Here is a 24,775-nt window from a genome sequence, read left to right on the forward strand (position 1 = left end):
AGAACCTGAAATCACAACAAGGTATAGCACGTCAAGCCTGATGCTTAGATAGTAAGCCCCTCTCGTTTTAAAAGTGCCGAACAGAGAGATTACTGTCAGTGTGCCTCAGAGCTTTGCCTCCATGCCTTTTCAGCAGGAACAGTGGCAGAGACAGAGGCTTAAGCAGTGTATTATCAGGTGTTGCCATGTAGTGTTCTCAAACTGAAGGTTAGGTTTTTTTTCTCTTTTACAAGAGATTTTGTAAGTAGTCACAAATTAAAGATTATATATATATTCACCTTATTTTAAATACAAACATGCTGCACATGAAAATGTTTGTATCATGTTTTCCCACAGGCTCCTGGCCTTTAAGACATATTTCCTAACAAGTAATCCTTAAAGCCTTGAGTTATCTTTCTCTTACAGTCTCAGTCACTCTTAAATTCTACTTATCAGCAGAAATTGCTAAAAATATGCAAATACAGCTTTGAAATAAAATGGTTATTAGAAAGTTCTCACACTGAACATGAATCTATTACAGTAATGGTTATGTAAATACCAGAGAAAATGTAACCTGAAGATTCTTTATTGCCTAGGTATAAGTTAGAGTTAAACTTTCCTGTTGCAAAGGAAAATTATATCATCCTGTAATGGAGGTGAGAAACCAGAAAGTGTCAAGGTTGGCTCCAGGAAAAAAAAAATCTTCTTACTACACTTACCAAACAAGTAGGTTACATTCATACATAACTGACGGAATCTTTGCCATCCCATGTTTGCAAGGGTTTTTTTCTCCATACTTTTGAGAGTAGTATTGCATCTTATACAAAGTCTTCTTCTGACATTTTTCTCCCTAACAGCAAAAGGATTCACACTCAGTTGTTATTCCACTACATTCCTCTGCTGCCAGATGTTTTTGCATACTACTGATTCTTAACTGTCTAATTCATCCCTGTATTATCCAACTGCTGTGTTTCATCCTTAATGAAACATATTATAAAAGGTCTACTGTCATACATCTGACACTATCCAATAATTCAAGATGTTGATAAACACGAAAAAAATCTCTTAATCAGCTAGAAAAGCTGGATAATTTCTATGATTTTCTGCTATCCAACCAAACCTGGTTACACAGTCTATCGCGAGTTTTTTTCCCCAAAAGTATCAGACAGGGTTGCATCTTCCATGAGTTCCTACATTATGAGATAACTCTCAAGAGGTAAACTAATGCAAAATTACATTCAACTACACAGAATTAAATTACAGCTGACAACTATTACTTGACAGGAGAGAACTAGTTTTCAGAACTACCATTTGATTTGGACAGATGTTTGCTAAAATAGCATTAAAAATAGCTTGTTTATAATTAAATTAGTTTGCAACTTTTATCTTATTTAGGGAGTTAATATTTAAAATAGTTAATATAAAAGTTAATATATAATAGTTATATATATAATAATATAATATATATATAATATATAATAGTTAATAGTTAATATATAATTATAATAGTTAATATAAAAGCATAGCACATAATTGGCTAGTGCTCATTCTGCATTCAAATACCAACTGCAGATTCTTGCTTAGGCTTCAAGACTTAGAGAAATCACAGCAAGTCACCTTTGGGTCTTCTCATGAAGTCTGCTATTATATATGCCTTTTATTTAGAGATAATTTAAAGGCCCTCCCCTTAAAATTACAGCTGTTAAATGCAGAAACTTCCATTATCATTCCAATACTTTTGGACTTGTATTGTTACAATAAAAAATATTATTTGATATTAAAAAAAACTATTTCAGAGAGACCTCTTTCCAAAAATGAGAAAGATCTGATCTGGATTCACCAGAGAGAATACAAGCAGGAAGGGAACACAGAGGAGTGACACTATGCCTATTCCCTACATGGCACCATAGGACAAAACATCTGTTACCACAGAGAACAGGTTTGTGTCAGAAGAAAGCAAAAAAACATAGAAGAAACCCGAAAACAACTGTCCTCATCCAAAGAAACTGCTAGTTAAAACAGCATCTAATCTTAAAGAGGGCAACAACTCCGAAGGACTCTGGGTAAAGAGCCACGAAAAGAAAGTCACTATATCATTGGCAGAAAAGAAAGTCATATCAGAATTTCATAAATATATTCTATAGAGATATTCTGTGAGATTTACTCTGTCATCTTTACTTCTAGAATTTCTTTCTAGATGTCACATATCTCTACTGATGTCAGTCATAAAATTATTGCATGTTTCTATGCAGCCCAAAATGCCACCTGCTATGCCTGCACACCCATGTACGCAATCTGCACCAAGGCAAGGAAAACCTATAAAAATTAAGCAAAAGCAAACCTAGGAAGAATACATGTAACAGATACAAGAAAAGCAACTCACATGTGGGAGTTTACATCTTCTCTAGAATTTTTTTTTCTCCAGAAAGAGTCAATGGAGTTACAAAAAAAATCAACTTGATTTTAAAAGAATCTTAACAAGGCACAGAACACTCACAAAGACTGGAACTTAAAACTGTAAAATAAGAAAGGGTTTTCTTTAAAGTGACTCAATACTCTGTGTCACAGTAGTCTTATAAAATAGGTAGAGGCAATTTGTAGGCACTAAGGATGATTAAGCTAGCCATTTTTTCTTTTGAATTTCCATTCCTGTTATTCATTTTTGGTACTTGGTAGAAAAGCTAGTTAAACTAATCTACTTAAAGAAGGAATGTCACTGAGAAATATGTTTAGTCTTATATTTCAGACAACAAGAATACTTATATCATGACCTTTATTTTGTGAGAGACATATGCTGATTATTTGTATTAGAAAAGGTTATGAATCTGGTAGCACTGAAAGCTAGCTGCTCCCTACAGATACAGTTGTGGCCTAACATGTAAGTTTGCTTTCTTTGCGTGTTCCAAGACACTCTTGTAGCAGGTGGGTCAGAAAATGGCAGATAAGTCTCAGTAAGTCAAATTATGCACAAAATCTGAATGGAGATTATTTACTTGAGAAAGAAACAATAATTATTCTATGAGCTATGATTCTTCTTACTCCAATTTGTATTTTAAGTTAAGCCTAAAAAGTTCTGAATATACATAAATCTACATTACGTTCTATTTTAACAAGTCTGAAAGATTTAGTTCAAAAATCGTGCACTAAAATTCCAAAAGTTGAAGACTTAATTGCTTTAAGTGCTTTAATTGCTGTCATTCAGGTGTAGTTCAAAAGTTAAAGAAAAAATTACCTTTTTCCTTTCTGCCTGTCACTGATTTTTGTTAATTGTTACTTGGACACAACGACTAAAAGCAAAACGAGCAGGTAATCCCTGCTAAATAAATACCAACATAATGGTAAAGGTTGCCAACAGAGAAAAGCCAAAGGATTTTATCTTTCTCATTAACATATTATGACTAAGAGCTCAAGTCTTTCATGACTTTCATTTTTACTATTTCAATAAAGGCATGAACTAGCATAGTTGTAGACTGAAGGTTCAAGGAGGGCTCTAAGTCCCTGCAATTAGCTTTGTTTAATGAGACATGCACTAATCACAGGGTGTGGCAAATTCACACTGCACACAACCCTCTTTCTACTGTGCTTGCGCTTGTCCTGCCAATATTTCGCTTGTTCTGAAGTTCTAGAAATCCAGCATCATTGTTTCACAAGATCCAAGAGGTAAACCGTGAAAATGTTGAACAAATCTTAGCCACTTCGAGAAGAAGATGGCTCTGTGTTGTTTTTTTTTTATTATTATTATTATTATTATAGCACTGGCCAAGATGCAATCCATGGGCCTGATCTAGCCACTACTTACTACTCTTTGCTCCAAGAGCCCCACTGCAAAGTGCCACATCATAACTAAATGAGTATCTGTTATGTGATCAATACAAAGTCATCCATATGACATTACACACATGCTTGACTACACTTTGACCATGGGACAGATTTTTTTTTTGATACATGAGGAAGGATTAAAGAATGGAGAACTCCAATATGTGAAAAGAATATGGTCCAACTAGACTAAGACATCTTTCATACTTCATTTAATAAAATGAAATAAAAGAAAGATAAGTTAGAGCTGGGAAGTCTCTGTTAAAAGTTTGGTTCATTTTCCCACTCCATTTAAAGATATGAGCTGCTGCATAAATCCTGCATCATTTCTGAACCATCATCCAACAAATCTTTAGAAGTTCACAATCTCATTGTTTAACAGAAAGCAAACAAAAAAAAAGAAAAAGGCTACAACAAAGAAACCTAATTCTTTTGTTTGCACCTTTTAAATTAAAAATGAAAAAAAAAAAAAGATTTTTTCCAAAATTCTCTGCTTGTGGTCTTAAGTCCTATAGTTTCCTGTACTTCAGCATAGAAAGATACCAGTTAATTTACCTAACCTAATAAAGGCAAATATTAATATAATAATAATATAACAATATATATAATGTTATATTAGTAGTAGTAGTATTTCTGACATCTGAATTAACCTACAAATACATCCACTATGTTTGTACCATTTCCATGTGAATAACCCAAGTATTAGTGAGAACTCTGGTTTTTGCTTTCATTCTAGGATGTTTTAAAATGAATTAATTATGTATTTTAATTCTTCAACACTCTTTTTTCCATAACAGAAGTTTTGGCCATGAAAAGAAAACTAAGTTCTATTACTAGTTTCCATAGTTCTTCCAGGACTTACTTCATGAATTCATACTCATTATTATATGAAAGATGACCTATTATATGCAATAGGATCATTGGGATCAAGGCTGAGCTCTGTAAAAGGGCCATCTTTCAGCGGACTGATTCTAACCCTAATTTGAAACCTGGTGTTTCACTGCACACAAATATACAGGTACTCACTGCAGTGAGCTCCATGCATCTAATTAAAATCTTTACAAAGTACTATTTACTCAGAAACCTGTTTTCAGTGAGTAAATGGTAAGTACTGTTTAATTTCCAAGCTGGTTACTAAAGAGAGTTGCAGGAACTATGCAAGACAAATAGCAGTTCTAGAAAGACATGGTGCATCTGAGATATTTTTACTGCCCTCTAGTGCACTTCGGGGGAAGAAAAGAAGAATGATACTTCGCAGACCAGAATATTAATGTTATTTGGCATTACTCATGTGAAGGTCTACCAAATAAATCTGAAGGTGAGCGTGTGACTGCATCTTGTGCAAATGAACTCTAATTTGTGTTTCAGCTACATAGCTCAGGCATAAACAGCAGCGCAGTCAAAACAGCCGACTGAACAACTTGCCCACATCCCCGTGATACACTCCTCAAGAGCTAACCCATACAGAGCTCGACACAGCTGCATGTTGCCCAGAACGCATGGGAGTGACTTTGGGAGTCAGTCACCACTCTCATACAGACACATAAAAGACTGCTTAGTTCCACCAGCTATTATTTGCACCTCAAGAGTGTACTTTTCTGTAATGTCTCATACATTTAAAATTACTAACATTGATTAATCAGTTAAGCCTGGAAGCAAAATTGGAAGTCACTAATAACCTCTCTTCTGTTTTAACCAAACTGTAAGCGTTTTGTCTGTATTTTCTGTCTCATCAATAGTGTAAAAGGAAACATACAATGCTGGTAGTCTCACTGAATATACATCCTCAGGCCCACTTACAAATCTGGAAGTCCATATACATAGTCCCATCAAAGTCAACACAGCTATATATGTGGAAAAGGATCTCATCATAGAAACAGTAAGATTGGAAGGGACCAGAGTAATCCAACCTTAAGAAATGAAGCTAAGCTAAGCTTCATAAGATAGCTACTTATTAACTAATTGCATTAAGCCCCATTTAGAAGAACGAACAAAGAGTCTCTCACTCCTATTGCATAAAGGTTCCCCACAAAGCTTTTTTTTATTTTTTAATTTGGAAGGGGAGGTTATATAATATATCATCTTTCCACTATTCTCAAGCATGATGATAATAATATGGTTTTTGCTTTACAAAGTAGTATTTTAATTGAAAACTAAATACCACTTCTAACTCACCTGACTTTTTAAATTACATTACTGTCCTCACAAAAAATAAGATGTAAGAGCTTAAAGGCTTCTTTTTCAGTTTTCTTCTTCTATTTTATTCCTCATTAAGTAGTATTATTTCAGACATTTCAAAACGTTTTTCTACAAAAACAACAAATGTAAAATACACTGATAATTTTCAAAGTTAAAACAAAATGCCTCAAGTAGAACAAAGGAATAAACAGTTTACATAAAGCAACAGTTATACTCACTGGAATCCAAGTAACAGCTTTAAACACATTTCATAAGCCTCAGATTTGGAGCATGAAAGGAGACTGTTAATAAAAATTCATAACTTTACAGTTCTTTTGTCCCTTTGGAAAAAGTGATTTATGAAAGGAAATCAAAAAAAATTTGTAGTATAGTCCCATAAATATTATATGAACATTTATCAACCTTCAGTTACAATGATGCAAGCTGCACAAATATTTATAAATACTAGACAAGGTGGTAGGTAGTAGAAAAGGGAGCAAAATGTTACACAAGATACTAATAAATTGAAAATCACTGTATTAGGTATTAAAATACAGAAGAAGATAACTAAGAGTAAAGGAAGTTCTATATGATTGTTTTGTGATCTGGATAGTGTCAGCAACAAGTATGTAAAGTCCCTGCATACTGCTAAGTGCCCACCTGCAAATAAGAGATGCCATTGCAGCAGTTCTAAAACATTACATGTGGTAGTCTCACGTTCATAAAAATCTAAAGTCATCTTTTAAACAAACAGCAGACATTCCAAGAGTCAACAAAATTGCTCTCCAAGGATACCACTGGAGTAGTTTGCAGTTCCAGCAGTTTAACATAAATCATCTGTTAATCAAAAATCCTGTGAAGACTTGTTTTGGAAAGGAAATGTAACTACATGTCACTTACACTCTTCTTTCAAATACAGACCTTCAAAATTATTTAATCATCTTAATCATAAATATTTCAAATACTTGTTATCATCCACTTTATTTTCTGTTCATTCAAGCAAAAGTTCTATACATCTGTATTCCTCACCACTCCTAGAGTATGGAAAACTTTTTGAAAAAGAAAGCATTCATATGCCAGATACAAAGAAAAGCTACCATCTTCCATTTATGTATTCCACACAGTAACAGATACAATATGTTAATTGTGCTTCCTTATAAAAGTACTCTGAAAATTTGTTGTAGCAATTGCCAATAAAAGTATCCTGTAAGGAGGCAGTCCCTGCTTCAGGCTGACTCTTAAGTGTCTTAGGTTCTTAAACAATAAATGAAGTCTGATCCCTTCACCTCCAACTTGGCTTCACCTCAAAGATCCTTACTTCTAATAGAAGTAAATAAAGTAATACGTTCACATGCCATTGCAGGAATTGAATTCCATATGACATTTATAGCTATATCGTTGTTAAACAACACTATAAAGAAAGTTCAATCTCGTGACTGAAATATTCCTCTAAAACATTATGTACTTTGAAAGACTTAGATTTTTTTTTCCTTAAAAGGTCTCAAATTTACCCATGCCTCAAACACGGCTGGTAGAAAAGAGCATTTTTACTCTCTGAGGGTACCAGCTTCCACGAAATCTACTGGTTTCAAGGAAACAAATGGTGTGTGAATAATAAATGAATGGTGTGTGAATAAGCATTTGGATCTCATGTTCCAAGTGTGGGAGCTCTGCAGTCACAGAGATGAAGAAACATTTTGCATCATCCTTAACAGGTCCCTTTCCAAATTTAGAAGTGGCACTAACAGCTTGCAAAGGAGCTTTCCATAGGCTCCATCAGGTCAAGCCAACCTTTTGAAGGGTCTGTGCAGAAAGTAGCAAAGAGGGGAGAAGAAAAAAGAAAAAGATTAGATCTTTAAGTTTCCTTTAAAAGGGATAACAGTAACAATAATTATGTTCTAGATCATGACTCAAGTTACTATCCTTCATTTTCAATACTTTGAATTTGACAAAAGTACTTTGATCAGTATACCTATTGATTATCTCACAAAAGACATACAGAAGAAAAAACGTAGGACTGAATATGTATCTATAGAGGAAAAACTCTGGGATTTCACTGAATCCCAGAACAGTGAGTTTGGAAGGGACCTTTAGAGTTCATTCAGTCCAACTCCCTGCACAAGCAGGGTCACCTACAGCAGGCTGACCAGCTCGCTGTCAAAACAGCTTTAGAGTATCTCCAAGGATGGAGACTTCACATTACTGGGCAACCTGCCCTTGTGTTTGACCACCCTCACAGTGAAAGAGTTTTCCCTTAGATTCCAGGTGGATCTTCCTGCCCATCATCTTGTCACCGGGCACCACTGAAAGAGTCTGTCTATGCATAGATAGTATCTATATAATATTATAAAAGCATTTTTCCTCCTGACCATATGGGAAGGTAATACAAAAGGAAGTTGACGCAATGGTAATTGCTACCTAGTCATTGATACACTGGCAAAAATAAAGGTAGCTCAAAAAGAATGCCTTTCTCAAAACTGCATTTTTCAGTCTCTCTTGCACATGTACAAATTGCATTGTTGAGCTATAAGCAGTCTAGATCTTCCTTCAAGTCCCTTAGTTCATTTTTTCTTTTTTAAACAAGATGAAACATGACTGGGTAAATATGATTCATCTGTTATCAGGACAGACACTCTCTCAGCCTAAATGTAAAAACTCCTCAGGATGACTTAAGTTCCCATGCCATTATTTATTTTTACAAGACAAAGATTTTTAGCCTGGCACAATAGCCAAATTCTAATTGCAGTAATTATAGTCTACTTAGATTTTACAAACATACACATACATATATATACATACATATACATACAAATCTCACTAGGAAATGGCTTTCCTCCATTCTAAACAAGAGTATTATGGGTATGTCTTGTTAATCCCTGCAAAAATCTAAAAGTGGCTCCAAACAATTCTAGAACTTTGAATATCTTTTTGGAAATATGCCCAAATCAGAGTACAGCCTTGGAGAGGACCAAGGCTGTACCTTTTTTCAGGGACATAATTACAGCATGATTACTATCTCTTCAATACTGCAGACAAAAAAAGCACTCAATTCCAAAGAGGAATCATCTGTAACTAAGTTCCATAAGAAGCCTCACAAATTCACCTGGCAAGTTTTTCTAACAACTAGCTCTATTCCTGCTGCTTCAGGTGAGGAAAAAAGCATCACAAGGTGTTAGTGCTCCATTATATCCTGTTAAGTATCCTAGCACATTTATCTAATTACACACAGAAGCAACTATTCCCAAACACAAACACACACTCCCTTACTAATGTATTTTAATAGGCGTCACATCTCTCCTTGAAGAATTCGCTATGTCCTAGATTTAAAACTGTCTACCTTCCAGTCTTGAAAACTACTTTGGCTAATCTCCTGTCCCCTTCTACCCAATCTTTATTTTGATTGCACAAGCACTAGAGAAGCAAGATGTACCCAAATGCATCTTACCCATGGAAAAAAAAAAAGCTGACAGAGCTTGACAGGACTCAAAATATCTCACACCTTACCAAGCCTCTGAAAAATTCTATTTTTTTCATAAAAAATTGCCCTTAATATGAATCTGCCCTCTAAAATACAAGCCCTTCTCCCTTTTAATACACCTGTTTAGAAACAAAAAGATTTAAGTTTCTGAAGAAGGCATACTTTTGCAGATGAAAGCAAACATGAAAAGCTTCAGGCTACAGGATACTCTCTGCTTGCGCCCTTTTCCCATCAACATATGACCACATGAAAAACAGGCAGCAACAACCTGACCAAGCTTTTTGCTCCATTTGGAGAAAAAGCACTACAAAGCACTGACCATGCTTCAAATAGGCAACTCTAAGCCTCATCCTCCTTACTCTGACAATTAATGCAAGTCTTTAAAAAGAAAGCTGTAACAACTGGAAAACGTCAGAGGGACTCAAGACCAATCATACCTAATGTGCTTAAATCATAGTCAATGCAGCAGTGTCCCTTACATAACTACAAAAAAACCCTGTAAAATATTTGTGTAAGTACCTACAAGCATGTATTGTGCTTTGTTAAGAGTCACCACTGCAGCAATGAATGGAGGTGAATATAATATAGCCGTTAAATCTAAACAATTATTTACAAAATTTAACTACCATCAGTACTAACACTGAATTTAATCAGAGAGATACATTACAACAGCTACCATGAAGATGTGAATAAATAAAATGAACTCCTGTAAATTCACAGTAGAAAGTCAAGCCAGAATTCATATATGGAATGCAATATATGGCTCAGCTCAGAAATTTACATTCAGTATGGATTTTACACCAATGTCTGCAAATTACATAAATGCAAAACATTTAAAAGCCAACAGTGCCAGTGCAAAATATTTCAAGGAAGAGCGTTCAGTGATTAACTGCTATTACCAATTTTCCTATAAAAACACCAATAAAGGTATGAACAATTCCAATTCAAGGTAATAACTACTAGTTAATACTCTAAAACCTGAGGATCATTCATAGCATAAACAATGTAAGTTGGACAGTTCTGGGCCATCCTTACACTCAAAAAGACCATACAACTCCTAGCAAACAATTTTCATAAATACTGCTATTGATGGTCTCATTTAAGAAAGAAAAGCAACAAATGAACAAGCAGTAGAGGCAAAACGACGTTCCTCTGCTGAAAATCACATCTAAAGACAGGTTTGAGAAACAGTGGCAAACTACTAGGGTGAAACTACCATTTTGATGCCTGTTGTCTGTTATACAAACCCTAAAAGACTTTATACTACAGAAATTCAATTCATACAACTACTAAAGAAAAATGTGTTTCCTTCACAGTCAAAAATATAAATGCTTATGTTTTAAGTTACATCATCATAAAAGTATAACAAAAGAGCCAGTTTCATAATCCATCCAAAAATATATTAATTTCAGGTTTTCATTTATTTTCTCCCACTTCTGCCCCCATGCATACCAACCACAGCCTGATGAACAATCAAGAAAAAGGAATTAGAGTTCTCATAACATCAACACTTGCTTTTTCGGGGACTCACAGGATCTTACTGTGATCACCAATCGATCAACAGGAAATCAGGAAAGCACAGCTGTTTCCTTATTCCATTCACAGGAAAGAAAAAAACTCAGTTCATGAGCTGCAGTAAGGGGAGACTCTAGACCCCAAAGGCCTCTGACATCCATACTGACCCAAAATCTTCCCAGTTATAAATTAACTGTGTAGACCGAAAACCCACAAGTCTCATATTTCTGCCACTCTGCTTATTCTCCACCAAATCTATTCTAGACTGTTTTGTAACTATTGTCTTAAGTTCAGACAAACTTAAATCATACCAGTCTGCATGTTACCTGTCTGTCTGATTAACTTTTTATTATGAGCCTTTGTAGTTACTGGGAGCCAGAGTTAACTTTTTCAAGCCAACTGTAGCATTATTCAAATACATAAATCAATATAGAGCACCTATATCTTAATATGGCTAGAAATTAAATTAAAAATTAAAACAGTCAAGCAGCAAACAAAGTGACTAGCAAGAAACACTGGAAAAGACAGGTTGATCTAAATCAGCTGGTTCCGCATATTCTTTTCCCTTTGGTATTTTCAACAAACTAGCAGGAGTTACATAAAAAAGCTGCCCACTGCCCTTTAGAGATAGCAAATGAAAATAAATTATACTCAGAATCATAAATCTAACAGTTATACAAGCAATTCTGAAAAAAATAATATCTCAACAGCACATGAGATATTAAGTTAAAGTAACAATCCAGGCTTTTAAAAAGATAATTATAGTAGAATTAACTTTAGAGATTTCAAAACACAAAGCCCTACTAAGGTGCAGCCATCTTTGATAGAGGACAACAGAAAACAGGCACACAGCACACTACAACACAGAGGGATTAAAAAGGAACAGATGGTTTCTATTTCATTGCTGATAACCCACTTTTCATTTCATAAGCTACTTCTACCATTGAAAGTCTTATCCTGTTCTCTGAAATATACCTGTTACCTTTAAAATATTCAGAGGTTTATGACTTATGAGATTATATACATCTTTCTGTAATTTCTCAATTATTAAATATTACCGTTTTCCCACGCTGTCACACTACTTAAATGAGTGCTCAGCATTTAGTTACATTTTCCTAAAGGACCTAATTTATTCCATAATTACACACAAATGAAGGAGTCTGCCACAACTTGGCACTAATCTGTAGTTTAATGTGATTACATCTAGAAATCCATATAGCACTCCCTATTGAGATTAAAGACTAGATTATACCATAGACTGGAACAGTAGCATATACAGGATTGTTTATTCATGTGAATCTAATAAAATTACTCTGCTTACAAAAGAGATGTCAAAAAATGACAGCCTTCCACTGATGATGTAATAAAAACAGATCTTTAATGTATTTAGTTCATTTTCATTATAGCTTACTCAACCAATGTGGTAAAATTTTCTTTGATGTAGCCAAACAATTCTGGTATATGCATGGCAATCACAGTATTGTTAACAGAGTTTATTATAACCCTGTTTCATCACAGTGATGAAAAAGGCAAAGATCAGTGGTAAAACCATGGTCATCTGCTTAGTCAGAATTTACAGGATGCTTCCATGTGTTTTCTCCAGTACACACCAATTTGTTTTTGTTTGAGGGTTTTGTGTTTTTTTTTTTTTGTTTGTTTGTTTTTTGGGTTTTTTGGTTTTTTTGGGGGGTGGGGGGCATATACTCCCAGGTTCCACAAATGCAATAATGCTTTTCCACATAAGTAAAAAAGTAACAGAAGAGCAAGACTAGAGCATGTGTTATCCAAAAACTCTTTAGTACATGTGCGGAAGATTGCGGCCACCACACTTTACTGAAAATGTGTACGTTTATTTTATTTCAGAATCGAATTACGTAGGGTAAATACATGATGCTTTTTGCTAAGTGCAGAAAGTGACAATTCTAGCAATTTCTGGCACAAATTAAGAAAAATTTAGGTATATATGAAGAAGCACTATTATTGCAGCTATTTTGCAAAGACTGTTTTAAACAAAATTCCCTTTCATTTTCCAACATGTGCAAAATGCCCTCAAGTATTAGAAAGAATCTAGAGATACTCAGTTTATAAATCAATCTTTTTCTTTAAGACCCTGACAAGAGGGCTATATATTCCAGTATGTAATACATCAATTACCCCGTGTTCTTCCACAGAAGCATCACTTCCTTCTTTTTTTTTTTTTGGTTTTTTTGTTTTCCCCCTAAGACAACTTTTCCTGATAATACCGGTATTTTCAAATCTCAGTCTGTATTTAAGAAAATAAGAACAAAGTAGGTAAGGAAGCAACCTAGACACAAGCAATTAAGAATAAAGTCTGTCTAGAAAAGATCAGGATGAGTTATTAAAAGACATTTCTGATCCATAGTTATTTGTGATACTTCAGTGAAAATATTAGCAAACATGAGGTTTAAATTTAAGTTTAGTTGCCAGGTTATAACATGATTTCAAGTTTACTTTATTTTATTTTAGTACAGTATACATTGAAATCCTCTGAGCATTAGATAGATGCTCAAAGAATGTTTTACTATCTCAAAATTAAAGATACTTGCAGGACTTGATTCCCAAGCCTAGTTGTTTCTCTCTGTGTGGCTTCAATATTTCAGCACTATAAGGCAGTTACAAGCTTCATATGTGCTGACAACAGAGTAGAAGATTGTTTTTTCTAGGAAGAAAAATGGGGACAGCTTGGGAGAGCTGTGATTTACACGGGCATTCTGATGAAGCCCCAAAGAAAGAACACCTGTGCAGAACAAGCATACATTTGTTGAGATTTACCACTTCCTAGTGCATAGACAAAGTTACCAGCTATTAATGGACACTTTTTTATATTTGTTGTTCTTTGTGTAAATTTTTATTTATTTATTTATTTATTTATTTTTTAATGACAAGCATCTGGGTTCATCATATTGAGTACTTTCAAAATTTGGATCTTGAAATTGACTGCAAACTATCCAGATCCAAAACTGATCGAAACTAAGCATCTCCTTCAGTATCAACAAAGTACTTTCACGTGCTTTCAAGACAGTAGCTATTACTCAGACTACCTGTTGGAGATGCACATTTTCAAATTAAAAAAGAAAGAACAAAACACCCCTTATATCATTGCTCCTACTTCTGTATAATGTGCAAATAAGAAAGAATGACCTATACAAGAGAAATTCACCAATCACATGTATGTTTTCAAAAAAAATCCAGATATTTTAAGAAGAATGTTGCATTTGTTAAATAATCATTAGGAAAAAAAGATCACATGAAATCTGCATTTCAAACAACAGTTACACACTTCACCCACAAATTCAATCATAAAAGAAAGAGCATAGTTAAAAAAAATGAGTCTACTTGAAGTGTTTAAACATTAAAGAGGAATAAAATACTTACATTATCTTCCTCCTGTAAATCGTCATCATCATGATCGTCATCACTGTCCTTGAACCCAGGTGGAAGTGGTGGCCCAATGAATTCATCATCATCATCATCAGAATCCTCATTTTGATTTTGAGCTGAAGTCTGGGATTGCACAGAAGGACCAGTTAACTCTTCATCTGAGCTATCTTCACTTTCACTACAGGCTGCATCTCTGCATGGAAAATTTTAAAAATTGCTATTTCAAGAACATGAACACATTTTTGACATTTGGAAATTTCTGACAGGTAAGCAGAACTATTTAATCCACACTCATTCAAAGTAGATGTGCTCCCTCTGCTGGTAGTTAACAAGCAGATGGTGTTCTAACAGCAGGCAGAATGTCTGAAACTGGCAAGCAGAAAACTTGTAATAATTTTAAAACATTACTTTCAAGTGAGTTTAAGAGTCTTTCCTTGCAGTGAGCCTAGGTTACCATTACAGTGATACTTTGCAGTGGACATTAGCTCTTCCTTTCAGATTCTGTGAGATAAAAGACTCACACTGCAAGACAGTCCTTTGTGAGCTTATATTTTAGGAGTACATATACGATTTACAAGTAGGCAGAGTACAAAAGATAGTTTAACAATGAAAGGAAGAAAAGATGATAGAAGGATTTTTTTTTTTAAGTTTGGATTATCGCTTAAAAACAGCAATAAAAATATACAATTTCAAGAACATAATAAAGCATTAGAGAAAGAGGTTCTAAACTGTATAATTGTGTCAGTATGCCTCCTAGAAGAGCAGTACATCAAGCAGGTAACAGGTTATACAGCAACATCTGCCTTGGATTAGTAAATTGAATTCTATTTTAGGAAAAAATCAAAACTAACTAAAAACAGTAAGAATTAGGTTCTCAGATGTTACAGTTATAAGGTCTAACACACCTGAAAGCTTGTCTAATTTTTCCAGCTATATTTACTAGCCTAATAAAAGATACTACCTCTACATACAAACTTTCCTCACACAGTGATGGGAGACATTTAAAGTTCTACATCAGGATATCCCTGTCCAATAAATCTAACTCAAATAAAATAAACTCCTCTTACTTTAAGGCAATGGGACAATCAATAGCCAACTATCAAAAGGAAGCTTTTCAAACACCTGAAGAGGATTTGGGTCCACTAGAGTTAGAGCTCCACTAGAACAATTTTTAATTGTTAATTAACAATTTTACTATAGCTAAGTTGAAGAGCTCTAATGGACTGAAATTAGCTATAGTATAATTAGCTATAGTAATTAACAATTTTACTATAGTATGTGCAAACGAGTTGCATTAGTGTTGATATGCATTCCCAGACCAGCAAGCCCCAAATCTTTTCCCCAAGAGGCACACAATTTAACTAGTCTCAGAATGGAAACAAGCATATAACACAGCTGCCAGTGAAAATGGTGCACACTATACAACGATTCAAGGATGCCCTTCCAATCCCAGATTCCCACGTTTTCAGATCTTCCCATAGATGCCCAAGAACAACATGCTGCTTTTTTCCTAACTGCGTACCTTTATCTTTCCCTCATTTGATAGCAGGAATAAATACATCAAGTCAAACAGTTCAGTATATTGAAGAGCAGTGTAATCATTCAGCATGTGAAATGGCCGTAATTCCAGTGATTCACCGCTCTCCAAGCTTCGACAGAGAGCTTGGCCAAGTACCGCAGCTACAGCTACTGGTATCCTCTGTCCTGACTGGGAAGACAAACCCAACAACATCCAAATAGGAGCTATACTAAAAGCCCATATAGCTGAGTAACGTCCTCCCAACAGTGGCCAGCAACGGCGCTGACAAAAGAAGGACAAGAGAACGAAGCAGACAGCGGTGTCCCCTTCAACTTTTCAGCCTTATGGCTTATGGTCTCCCTGAATCTGAAGCTGTAGCAAAAGAACCATAGACTTGGCAGCCCCTCCCCGAGGATTCAGAGGTGAAAATAATTAAGTTTTCTGCTTTCTCTGCTTACCTCCTCAATAAGAGGAATATCATTAGAGGAAAAAAGGCTACATTAGAGTCTAGATGGCACACTGAGAATGGAAATAAAAAATATTCTAAGAGTTGGGCAGTTATGTGGGCATATCCCCCCCAACACATTCACTCTCCTCACATCACACACACTATTTTCTTTGACAATTTTTTTTAGACACCAGTAGGTGTTCTCCTTTCATAAAGTATAATTATTATTGTACTTAAATACATAAGTACTGTAACCAGCAAAATTTTCTCTCTGTATTAATTGAGTTCAAAAGTAAAAAAGAATCAATAACTGTTCTCCATGTCTTTCTGGAATGACCAAGTCCTTTCTAACAATTACAAAAATCAGCATGGGGCTAGTACAATAATCTAATGTAATGTATTTAACAAAAACATGCAGGAAAATGTTGCCTTTTTTGGACAATAGAACAAGCTGGATATTTTGTATCAGCTTATAACTATTAACATCTACATCATACAAAGAGGTGCTGTTAATAAAACTTTTATACTCTACCAAGTCCTATATTACATAGTTCAAATATCAGTTTTAGGATTATCCTTTTGAATTGCATCTGAATCACAATGGCATGTCTCCCTCACTAGCTTCCCGTTGTTTTCAGCACTAAGTTCTAAACTACACACCACAGCTTACAAGGAGATACGAAACTGTAAGCTGACATCTGTTCAGCTTACAGTTCCACTCTGGCTCTTCACATCACTGCCTCTGTTCTCCATCCTCAGTAAAAATAAAACAACCTTAATATCAACAGAGCTCTGGCAAGTTACGAGAGCCTACCTGACTCAGAATACTCAAAAGGAGTTATATAAAGTGTCCAGAGTTCTCTTCTCTCAAGTCATTTATCTAAAAAGGAGATTTGGGGAAGGCGCTGGATCACCTGGTTACTTTTCACTTTACTGTTTGTCTTAAACAACTTCTTAAACTGAAATCCCCCAATGTAGTACATGATCACATTACATTTAAATTCTTGTTATCTTCCATTATTTCACCAAAAAGGTATTTCAGAATGCCAAAGGTGAAAGGTAGCATAGAATACATTTCCTTTATGCATACAATATAACAGAGGCTCTATAGTATAATACATTGTTACTTAAGCAAAAGTCCACAGTTTTTCTGAGCAACAGTCAAAAAAGAAATTTTGAAACAGAATTCTGTTCTCACACTAAAATACTACAAGGCAAAACTAACCACTGACTATATACAATATTAACATTTGTAAATATTGACACATTTTTCAGGAATCAGCATTTCCCCTGAGAGACTTCAGACAACATAGACACGTACGTACAAGTTAAATGATGTTCACGTTTCAAAAAAAGCAGAAGAAAAAGCAAGCCCTTCAGATAAGGAAGCTGTTAAATGGAATAATCTTCCACCATATTTAAGTACCTTGGAGTTAATGTGGACTCAGCTCCTATTGCACTTGAGGCTGAAGCTGGTGAATTAGGCTGCAGACGTCTAAATTCCTTTTCAGCCTGGTCTTCCTGCTCTCTTTCACGAGCCTCTGAATATGGAGAGAGCAAGTAAATGACAAATAATCAAGATAATATTCATGAAATAATAAAATTTCATGTAGGTCTGAAAATGAAAAAAAAAAATTTACTCTGCTCAACAGACATAAAACATTTGAAAAGGTAAAATCAAAAAAAAATATCAGATTTCCACTGCTAACACAACAATCACTCAGAAAAACAAGATGTCTCAGGGAAAACGCAAGCACCTTTCAAGCATTAGTTTGTATAGATTAACAAACATAAGTTGATCATATCATGATGCTGATATTGAAGTATGTTCAACTTTATATAGCATGACAGTAAATAGTACGCCTACTTCAAACAGTTCTTGAAATTCACATAGCACAGAGAAATAATTCAGTACATATTTATAAATAAGTAAATAAATGAATTCTAAATATATATGGAAAATAAATGGCCACAACTCTTCGTATTTATCCCCATTTCACTTACTGGAAATAATCTCAATGGAAGAGTGCAATCAACAAAAAAACAGAATCTCTCATTTAAAAATATCAATAAGAATCTTACATAGAATAGTGAGACTGGTGCAGAGAAACAGATACAACTACTCTGTTTCTTAAAGCTGTTCAAATTACTTCTGTTAAGCAGAGAAAAACCACACTTTATCATCTTCTCCCTATACAAAAAACATACTTTCTTGTTTCCCTCTCATATACTTAGCAAAACAGTTCTATATCTCTTAAACTATCAGCTAAAAGTTGTGCAGTACAACATAAAAGCGTTTTCTTCTGAAGAGACACATAGACATCTGCATGATACAGAACTAGGAAACACATTTTGATCTCAATTCTTCATGGGTAACAGACAAGATGGAGCTGTTTCCAAATGTTATCAAACACAATGCAGGAGGGTATTTTGGGTAATCTAGAAATAGAATGTTCATAGTGTACAAAAAAAAAAAAAAAAGAAATGTTTCTACACTTTTTCAAGTACTACGTGCCACAAATGGCAACATATATTTTTCAGGTAAGCAGCCGAATTAATTACAAAGTTTTGTCATTTTTGGAAAAATAACTGATCTCACAATCAACAATATGTTGCGTTCCTATTCCAGTGAAGATTCTAAAAATTTTTCTTTGGTTTCAGAAATTCAAGTTCAACAAACAAAAAACAAAAATTCAAAATTCAGCAATTCAAAAAGCTCTACAAAAGACTAAAACACTTGTTCTGGCTGTTTATTAATCAGTCAATCAATCATCAATCTAACAATTTGACTGTTTAACCACTCAGCTGTTTACAGGATTTCCATGTTGAACTAAAACATGGTGCAGTCAGCTGATCTCTCAAAAGGGATTAGGATAGCACAAGCTGGACCAGTATCAAACATGAAAAGCTTCCCAACATGGAAGAATTCTTGCTGTATTTAGACTTAGCCAGTAGGAGAAAAGCATGCAAATCTTATTTTGGGATCCCCTATATACATGAATTTCACAATGCCATAAATTCCATAAAATCAGCAAGCCTCCACAGGATTATATCGTTCTGCATGCAATTAAAACCTGAATATAATTAGCACTGAGATATTCTCATTCGTTCATGAAGAACTACTGTCTCCATGATAAAGGGCTTCAAAGTCTACTGTCTTCACAAGTTGCAAAATTTTAGAGACTGAATTAAGCCCAGTAGGACAGAAGCTACTCAACAATGATAGCATCACATGGAGAAAAAAAAGAAAAAAAATGTGTGTGCATTGCATTCATTACACATTGTACAAGTGGAGGAAGAAACTGTGGACATTCGGGTTGGCAACGGGAACTCTAGAACCACATGGTTTTACGTCCCAAAGATCCTCACTCGAATGGTATTTGGTTGGATTGGGGGGCAGGTCTAGCTCAGTTGGTTAGAGCATGGTGCTACTAACGCCAAGATCACAGGTTCAATCTCCGTACAGGCTGTGCTGAGAGCCGGACTAGACGATCTCCAGAGGTCCCTTCCAACCTTACCGTTCTACGATTCTATGATCAGAAGCAAAACATACCATTTTCACTATCTTCCCCTCCGAAGTTGCCACCTTGAAAACTTACCTCCCTCGAGCACAGAGGGGGATGAAGACCAATTCGAGGAGCAGCCATAAAACCTGCTATGTTATAAGACACGAAAAGCATCCCCTTGTTTCTTCTTTTTTATTCTATTCACTCTAAATTAAAGCTACCTGTACTAGCTCCCTTTACACAATAAATATAAAACTAACTAAAATAAGGAAGGAAAGAAGGCTGTATTCCAACCCGACCCTCGCTTCTGTGCTGGCTACACCTCACACGCAGAACCTTGTGCGTTCCTGTCTTGTATGTACTCTGATAGTACATACAAATCAACAACTTACCGATTTAGTAAGCCCCAAACTGCTTCAGATTGTATTCCTAGAACCAACCTACTTTTTCCCCCACAAAGAAAAGCGACATAAGGCGCTTAGAACCTCACCCCAACACAGAGTAACGGAGTACACTGTAAAAAGCAATAGCTGACAACGCTCACGCCGCTTACCCAAGATCTTCCTGCTCCTTTCCACAGCAGTTCTTCTCGTTTGTTCGAACATGGCTTCCAGGTCAAAAGTCCGAGCTTTTTTCCCTAAAAAAAAACAAGGAAAAAAAAAGGAGGGGGAGAAAAAGGAGACCGTGGCAGTGACCCACCTCACTCAGAGGCGCTCCGGGCGGCGGCGACCCGGCCGCTCTCGCCGCCAACGGCCGCCCACGGCCGCAGGGAGCGGGCAGAGGAACCCGCCGCCGCCACGCACCGAAGCCCGAGAAGCCCATGGTGGCCGCCAGCTCCGGGTCGGGCCCCGCCAGCGCAGCAGCGTCTGTAGGGGGACACAAACCAGGCGGGGGTCAGAGCGGAGGGCGAGCGAGGGCGGCGGCGGCAGCACCCCGGCCCGGCCCCGCCCGGCCGCTCACCGCCCGCCGCTCCCGGCGCCTCCATGCCGCCGCCGCCGCCGCCCCGGAACCACAACAGGCTCCGGCCCCGGCGCCGGCAGGAAGCGCGGTCGGCGCAGCGGGAGGGGCAGCGCGGCGGGAGGAGCCGCGCGGCGCCGGCGCCGCCCTCCCGGCCCGGCGGCGGCTGCCGCTGCGCGGCTTCGCCCCTCGGGCGCCGGGCTGAGGTTTCCCTTTCGCGGGGCAGGCGTGCGGCTGCTGCACGAAGCCTTTGCGGACGGGAGCGGCGTCCGTGCAGCCACGGAGAGTTACTGCGCTCGGGGTATGCCGGTTAACGCGTTACAGCCGAGCTCCCCGCAGCGCCTGCGCCTGCTTCACTCCCGTGCCGGCCCGGCACGCCGGCGCCAGCCCGAGCGGGCGCGCTGCCGTCAGCAGGGCCCGGCCCCGTCAGGGCGGCCGTGGCGGCAGCGCGCCAGCCCGGCTCCTGGAGGGGCAGCGGCCAGGCCGGCTCGGCGCAGCCCTCACGGGGCCACGCGTGGGCCGTTGCGGGGGACTGCTCAGCATTTCAGGCTTCCGCTGCCACAAGTGACACATGTACTCGCGTGGTTTAACCTAAATCTCCTATGGCAAAATACCATATAGTCACCGTACAGACTATACACCGTATAGACTACCCAGGCTCCGCGTGTGCGCCGCGGGGCTCCAAGAGCCGCAGTGGCCACCGAACAGCCCGTAACCACCCAGGCAGCCTTCGGCCGCCGAGCACGCGTGAGAACAGCAGCCCCTTCGCGCCGCTCTCCCGGGGACGCGCCGCCCGCCCCGCTTCCCGGCGGCAGGCGCCCCGCCCGCGCGCGGCGCCCTGCTCCTCGCCGGAAGCGCCCGGGGCGCAGGCGGAAGTGCGTCGCGCGCGCAGGGCCTGCCGGGATTTGGCGGGGCGCGCAGCGGCCGCTCGCCAGCGAGCGCCTTCTCGCCGCGCGCTGAGGCGCCGCCGGCCCTGGCGTTGCCGCCGCCGCTGCCGCCGCCATGCCCGCGGCCATGAGCCCCGCGGCGCCCACCGCGCAGGAGGCGCTGGAGATCGCGGGCCGCATCATCGACCGACAGATCCAGGATGACCGCTGCTACCCGGACTTGTCCGAGCTGCTGGCGGTGCCGGCGCCCGGTGAGGAGCCCTCGGTAGCCGCCTGCCTCGCGGCCTCCGCCCCGGCCCTCCCGCGGCCTCCTGCGGGCCAGGCCTGCAGCGCGGCCGACGCCGCCTTGCCGGCCAGGCGTGGGGCCCTGGGCGGGCACGGCTCCCCAGCCCGGCAAGGCCCCGGGGCAGCAGCAGCCGGCCCCGCCTCCTTAGGGACGGCCCAGGGCTGAGCCCGACGAGGCCCGGTGTGGCGGTTCCCCGGCGGGGTCTGGCGCGGCAGTAGGGGACGCTTTGGCGCTTCAGCGAAGGTCGCAGCGTGGGCTTTATGCATGGTAGCGGGAACGGTTGCAAGAAGAAGAGGCTTAGGACTGGGACTGCAGCCCCATCTCCCTCCGGAAAGCAGTGAAAATGGCACTCGTTTTCCATCTCGTTTATTGAGAAGTCTCTTGCAGGATGGTCTTAGTGTTGCCAAGTGCACAGCACCATCCCTGAACATTACAGGGTGCCTAAAAAATCTCTCTTAAACTTCTTTGAGTGCCTTTTGTTTGTCTGTAGCGCTATGTCACATGTGGTTATGATACAATGTATAGCTCTCCTCAGACATTTGTTTTGTCCTCTTTGAAATATCGAGGCATCATTGCTTACTTCGTTGGTGCTAATTATCTGGCCAAGATAAAGACCCACTCAATGGCTGTAGGTGACCTAATCAGTGTGTATCCAGCAGGTGGCAGGATACAATCAAATATTAGCAGTATTTTCTGTTATGATAAGATATGATGTGACCTACCTTAGCAGCATTATGGAGAGTAACGTTTAAGATCGTCATTAGTGTCCACTAAGTGTCTCTCTGGAAGTGTATTCTTATTTATATCCTGAATTTTTCTTTTTATCAGGAGAAAACATTGGGGAACTTTGAAGTATAAAGAAAATAGAAGAGACTTCTTTCACCTTGTGTTTTGTCAGCTGTAGTTTGAATAGCCGTTTGCAAGGCTAATGTGTAAAATAGTGTCAGAGTCTGAATAGCTGTTTGCAAGGCTAATGTGTAAAATAGTGTCAGATTTGACAGCTTCTTCGTCTTTTTTTTTTTTTTTTTTTTTTTTTTTTTGCATATAACTTTTGTCACAAATACAGTTATTCTAGATTGTGAACTCCCGTGCTTTTAAAAAACACTTTATTGCTTTTTGTGTAAGGATACTTTCATACATCTGTTTGCAAATCTACTTGCTCCTGTTTTGAGAGTTAGATTAACTATTTATGGTCCTGATCCTACATATGCCTTTGTTCATGCATACTTTGTGAGTAGCAGTATTTGTATGTTTAAAGGCTTTACAGTATCAAGACAATGTTTTTGAGAAGTCTGAAGGGCTGGATTATTCATCTAAATTAAAATGAGCAATAGGCATTCTGTAGTTTAGATTTCACAGATTAGGGGAAAAAAGGGTAAAGAAAGAGAGGGGATTTTTGTAAATTTTTGTTTCTTTATAGGAAGTCTAATTTTGTTCTTGTTGTTATTTGCAGGTAGTCCTACAGTTTCTGGTATGTCAGATATGGATTATCCTTTGCAAGGACCAGGTTTGCTGTCAATACCTAATCTTCCAGAGATCAGCCCAGTCCGCAGAGTCCCACTTCCCCCTGAGCTAGTGGAGCAGTTTGGACGTATCCTGATGAAAAATCATGTGTTAGGTTGTATGTGTAATAATATTCAAAGTGAACTTTTGTTCTTTCATAATTGTTTTTCCCGGATATTACTGTTGTTCAGATGAAAACAGATGAGCCTTGATCTTGCTTGCCTTCCCTTTATAAAGGCTCCAAGTGGTAATAATGTCCATTTGCGTAGACTTGCTTTTGGAATTGATTCCTATATGAGGAACTTTGCTTATTGTACCTTGTTTGTGAACTGCTATAATATTAAAATTTTCACAATTTTAGAGATTTTGAGTTTGCTAGCCTATGTGCATTTAGTCCTTACATCTGCAGTGCTTCAGATATGCAATGCAATTGTATGATGGGAGTATTTCCAGAAATCAGCAGAGCTTGGCTAACCATTGACAGTGACATTTTCATGTGGAACTATGAAGATGGGTATGTACACAATGTATTCCTGGTGGTGTAATTCATATTATATCTAAATTAAGTGATTATAGTTATGGAGATTGTTTATTGGTAGCACAGAGGTGTGCTTTTCAGTATAAGGTATCTTGATTTCTTTTAGGTGGTTGAAGGTTCTTGAAAGTTGTTTTAGGTTCTTGAGTAATAAGTATTTAAGGACTTAGCTATGCTTCTGCCAAATCACCTAGAGATGGAAGAAAAGAAAATGCATTTGCTTAATTAGACTTATTCAGTGTCCTGAAGTTATTGGTGTATTTCTGCTAAGGCTTTAATTACGCTGAAAAAGGTAGAAAAATCTTATCCTAATTGCCTAACTCAGCTAATAAGTACACTAATGCTATAAAGTGGTCAGTCATTTCTACAATGCTAAATAATATGTCATTGGTGCTTTGGCTGTATTTTCTAGTTACTTTAAAAATATCATGATTGAGGCTGTCACACCTAACTAAGGAAGGATAAATGAAAATTTCATAATCTTTTCCAATGACAATGAGATGTTTATGATTTACAGTTTTGTAATTCTAACATGCTTGTATGGTAAGAATTTAGTAGGAATTGCTTTATACATAATTCTTTTATTTCTTAGTTTTAAAGTTGAGACTGTGCTTCACACAGTTCCTCTCTGTAAGTTTACATTGTGTCTCAGTTAAATACATTCCACCAAATAATACAAAACTTCATACTCTTAAAGATATGGTACCGGAGAAAGAGTTTGGGGTTTTTATCTTTTATGATAGATAAAATTATTCCATAAAATTTA

General features: G+C 38.0%; 2 protein-coding genes across 5 annotated transcripts in view; one reads left to right on the forward strand and one right to left on the reverse strand.

The window, feature by feature from the left end:
- The window catches only part of WDR70 (WD repeat domain 70), a 141,106-nt gene extending 120,265 nt beyond the window's left edge, over positions 1-20,841 (reverse strand). For both annotated transcript variants that reach the window (XM_062599421.1, XM_062599420.1), the window contains exons 1-5: positions 20,802-20,841; positions 20,645-20,707; positions 20,395-20,478; positions 17,762-17,876; positions 14,363-14,561 (exon numbers count right to left, since the gene is read on the reverse strand). In XM_062599421.1, the coding sequence (XP_062455405.1) occupies positions 14,363-14,561; positions 17,762-17,876; positions 20,395-20,478; positions 20,645-20,707; positions 20,802-20,826 (486 nt within the window). In that variant the 5' untranslated portion in view covers positions 20,827-20,841. The remainder of the gene's footprint in view (positions 1-14,362; positions 14,562-17,761; positions 17,877-20,394; positions 20,479-20,644; positions 20,708-20,801) is intronic.
- A 944-nt stretch (positions 20,842-21,785) lies between these two features.
- Positions 21,786-24,775, forward strand: part of NUP155 (nucleoporin 155) — a 34,403-nt gene continuing 31,413 nt past the window's right edge. Inside the window, exons 1-3 of one of the 3 annotated variants that reach the window (XM_062599164.1) lie at positions 21,786-21,936; positions 23,425-23,562; positions 23,892-23,988. In XM_062599164.1, the coding sequence (XP_062455148.1) occupies positions 21,801-21,936; positions 23,425-23,562; positions 23,892-23,988 (371 nt within the window). In that variant the 5' untranslated portion in view covers positions 21,786-21,800. Of the gene's footprint in view, positions 21,951-23,424; positions 23,563-23,883; positions 23,989-24,775 lie in introns of those variants that run through there. The other 2 variants (XM_062599165.1, XM_062599166.1) reach the window with 2 other exon arrangements.

The sequence above is a fragment of the Rhea pennata genome, chromosome Z (genome assembly GCF_028389875.1).
Source record: "Rhea pennata isolate bPtePen1 chromosome Z, bPtePen1.pri, whole genome shotgun sequence".
In the NCBI taxonomy this organism is placed as follows: domain Eukaryota; kingdom Metazoa; phylum Chordata; class Aves; order Rheiformes; family Rheidae; genus Rhea; species Rhea pennata.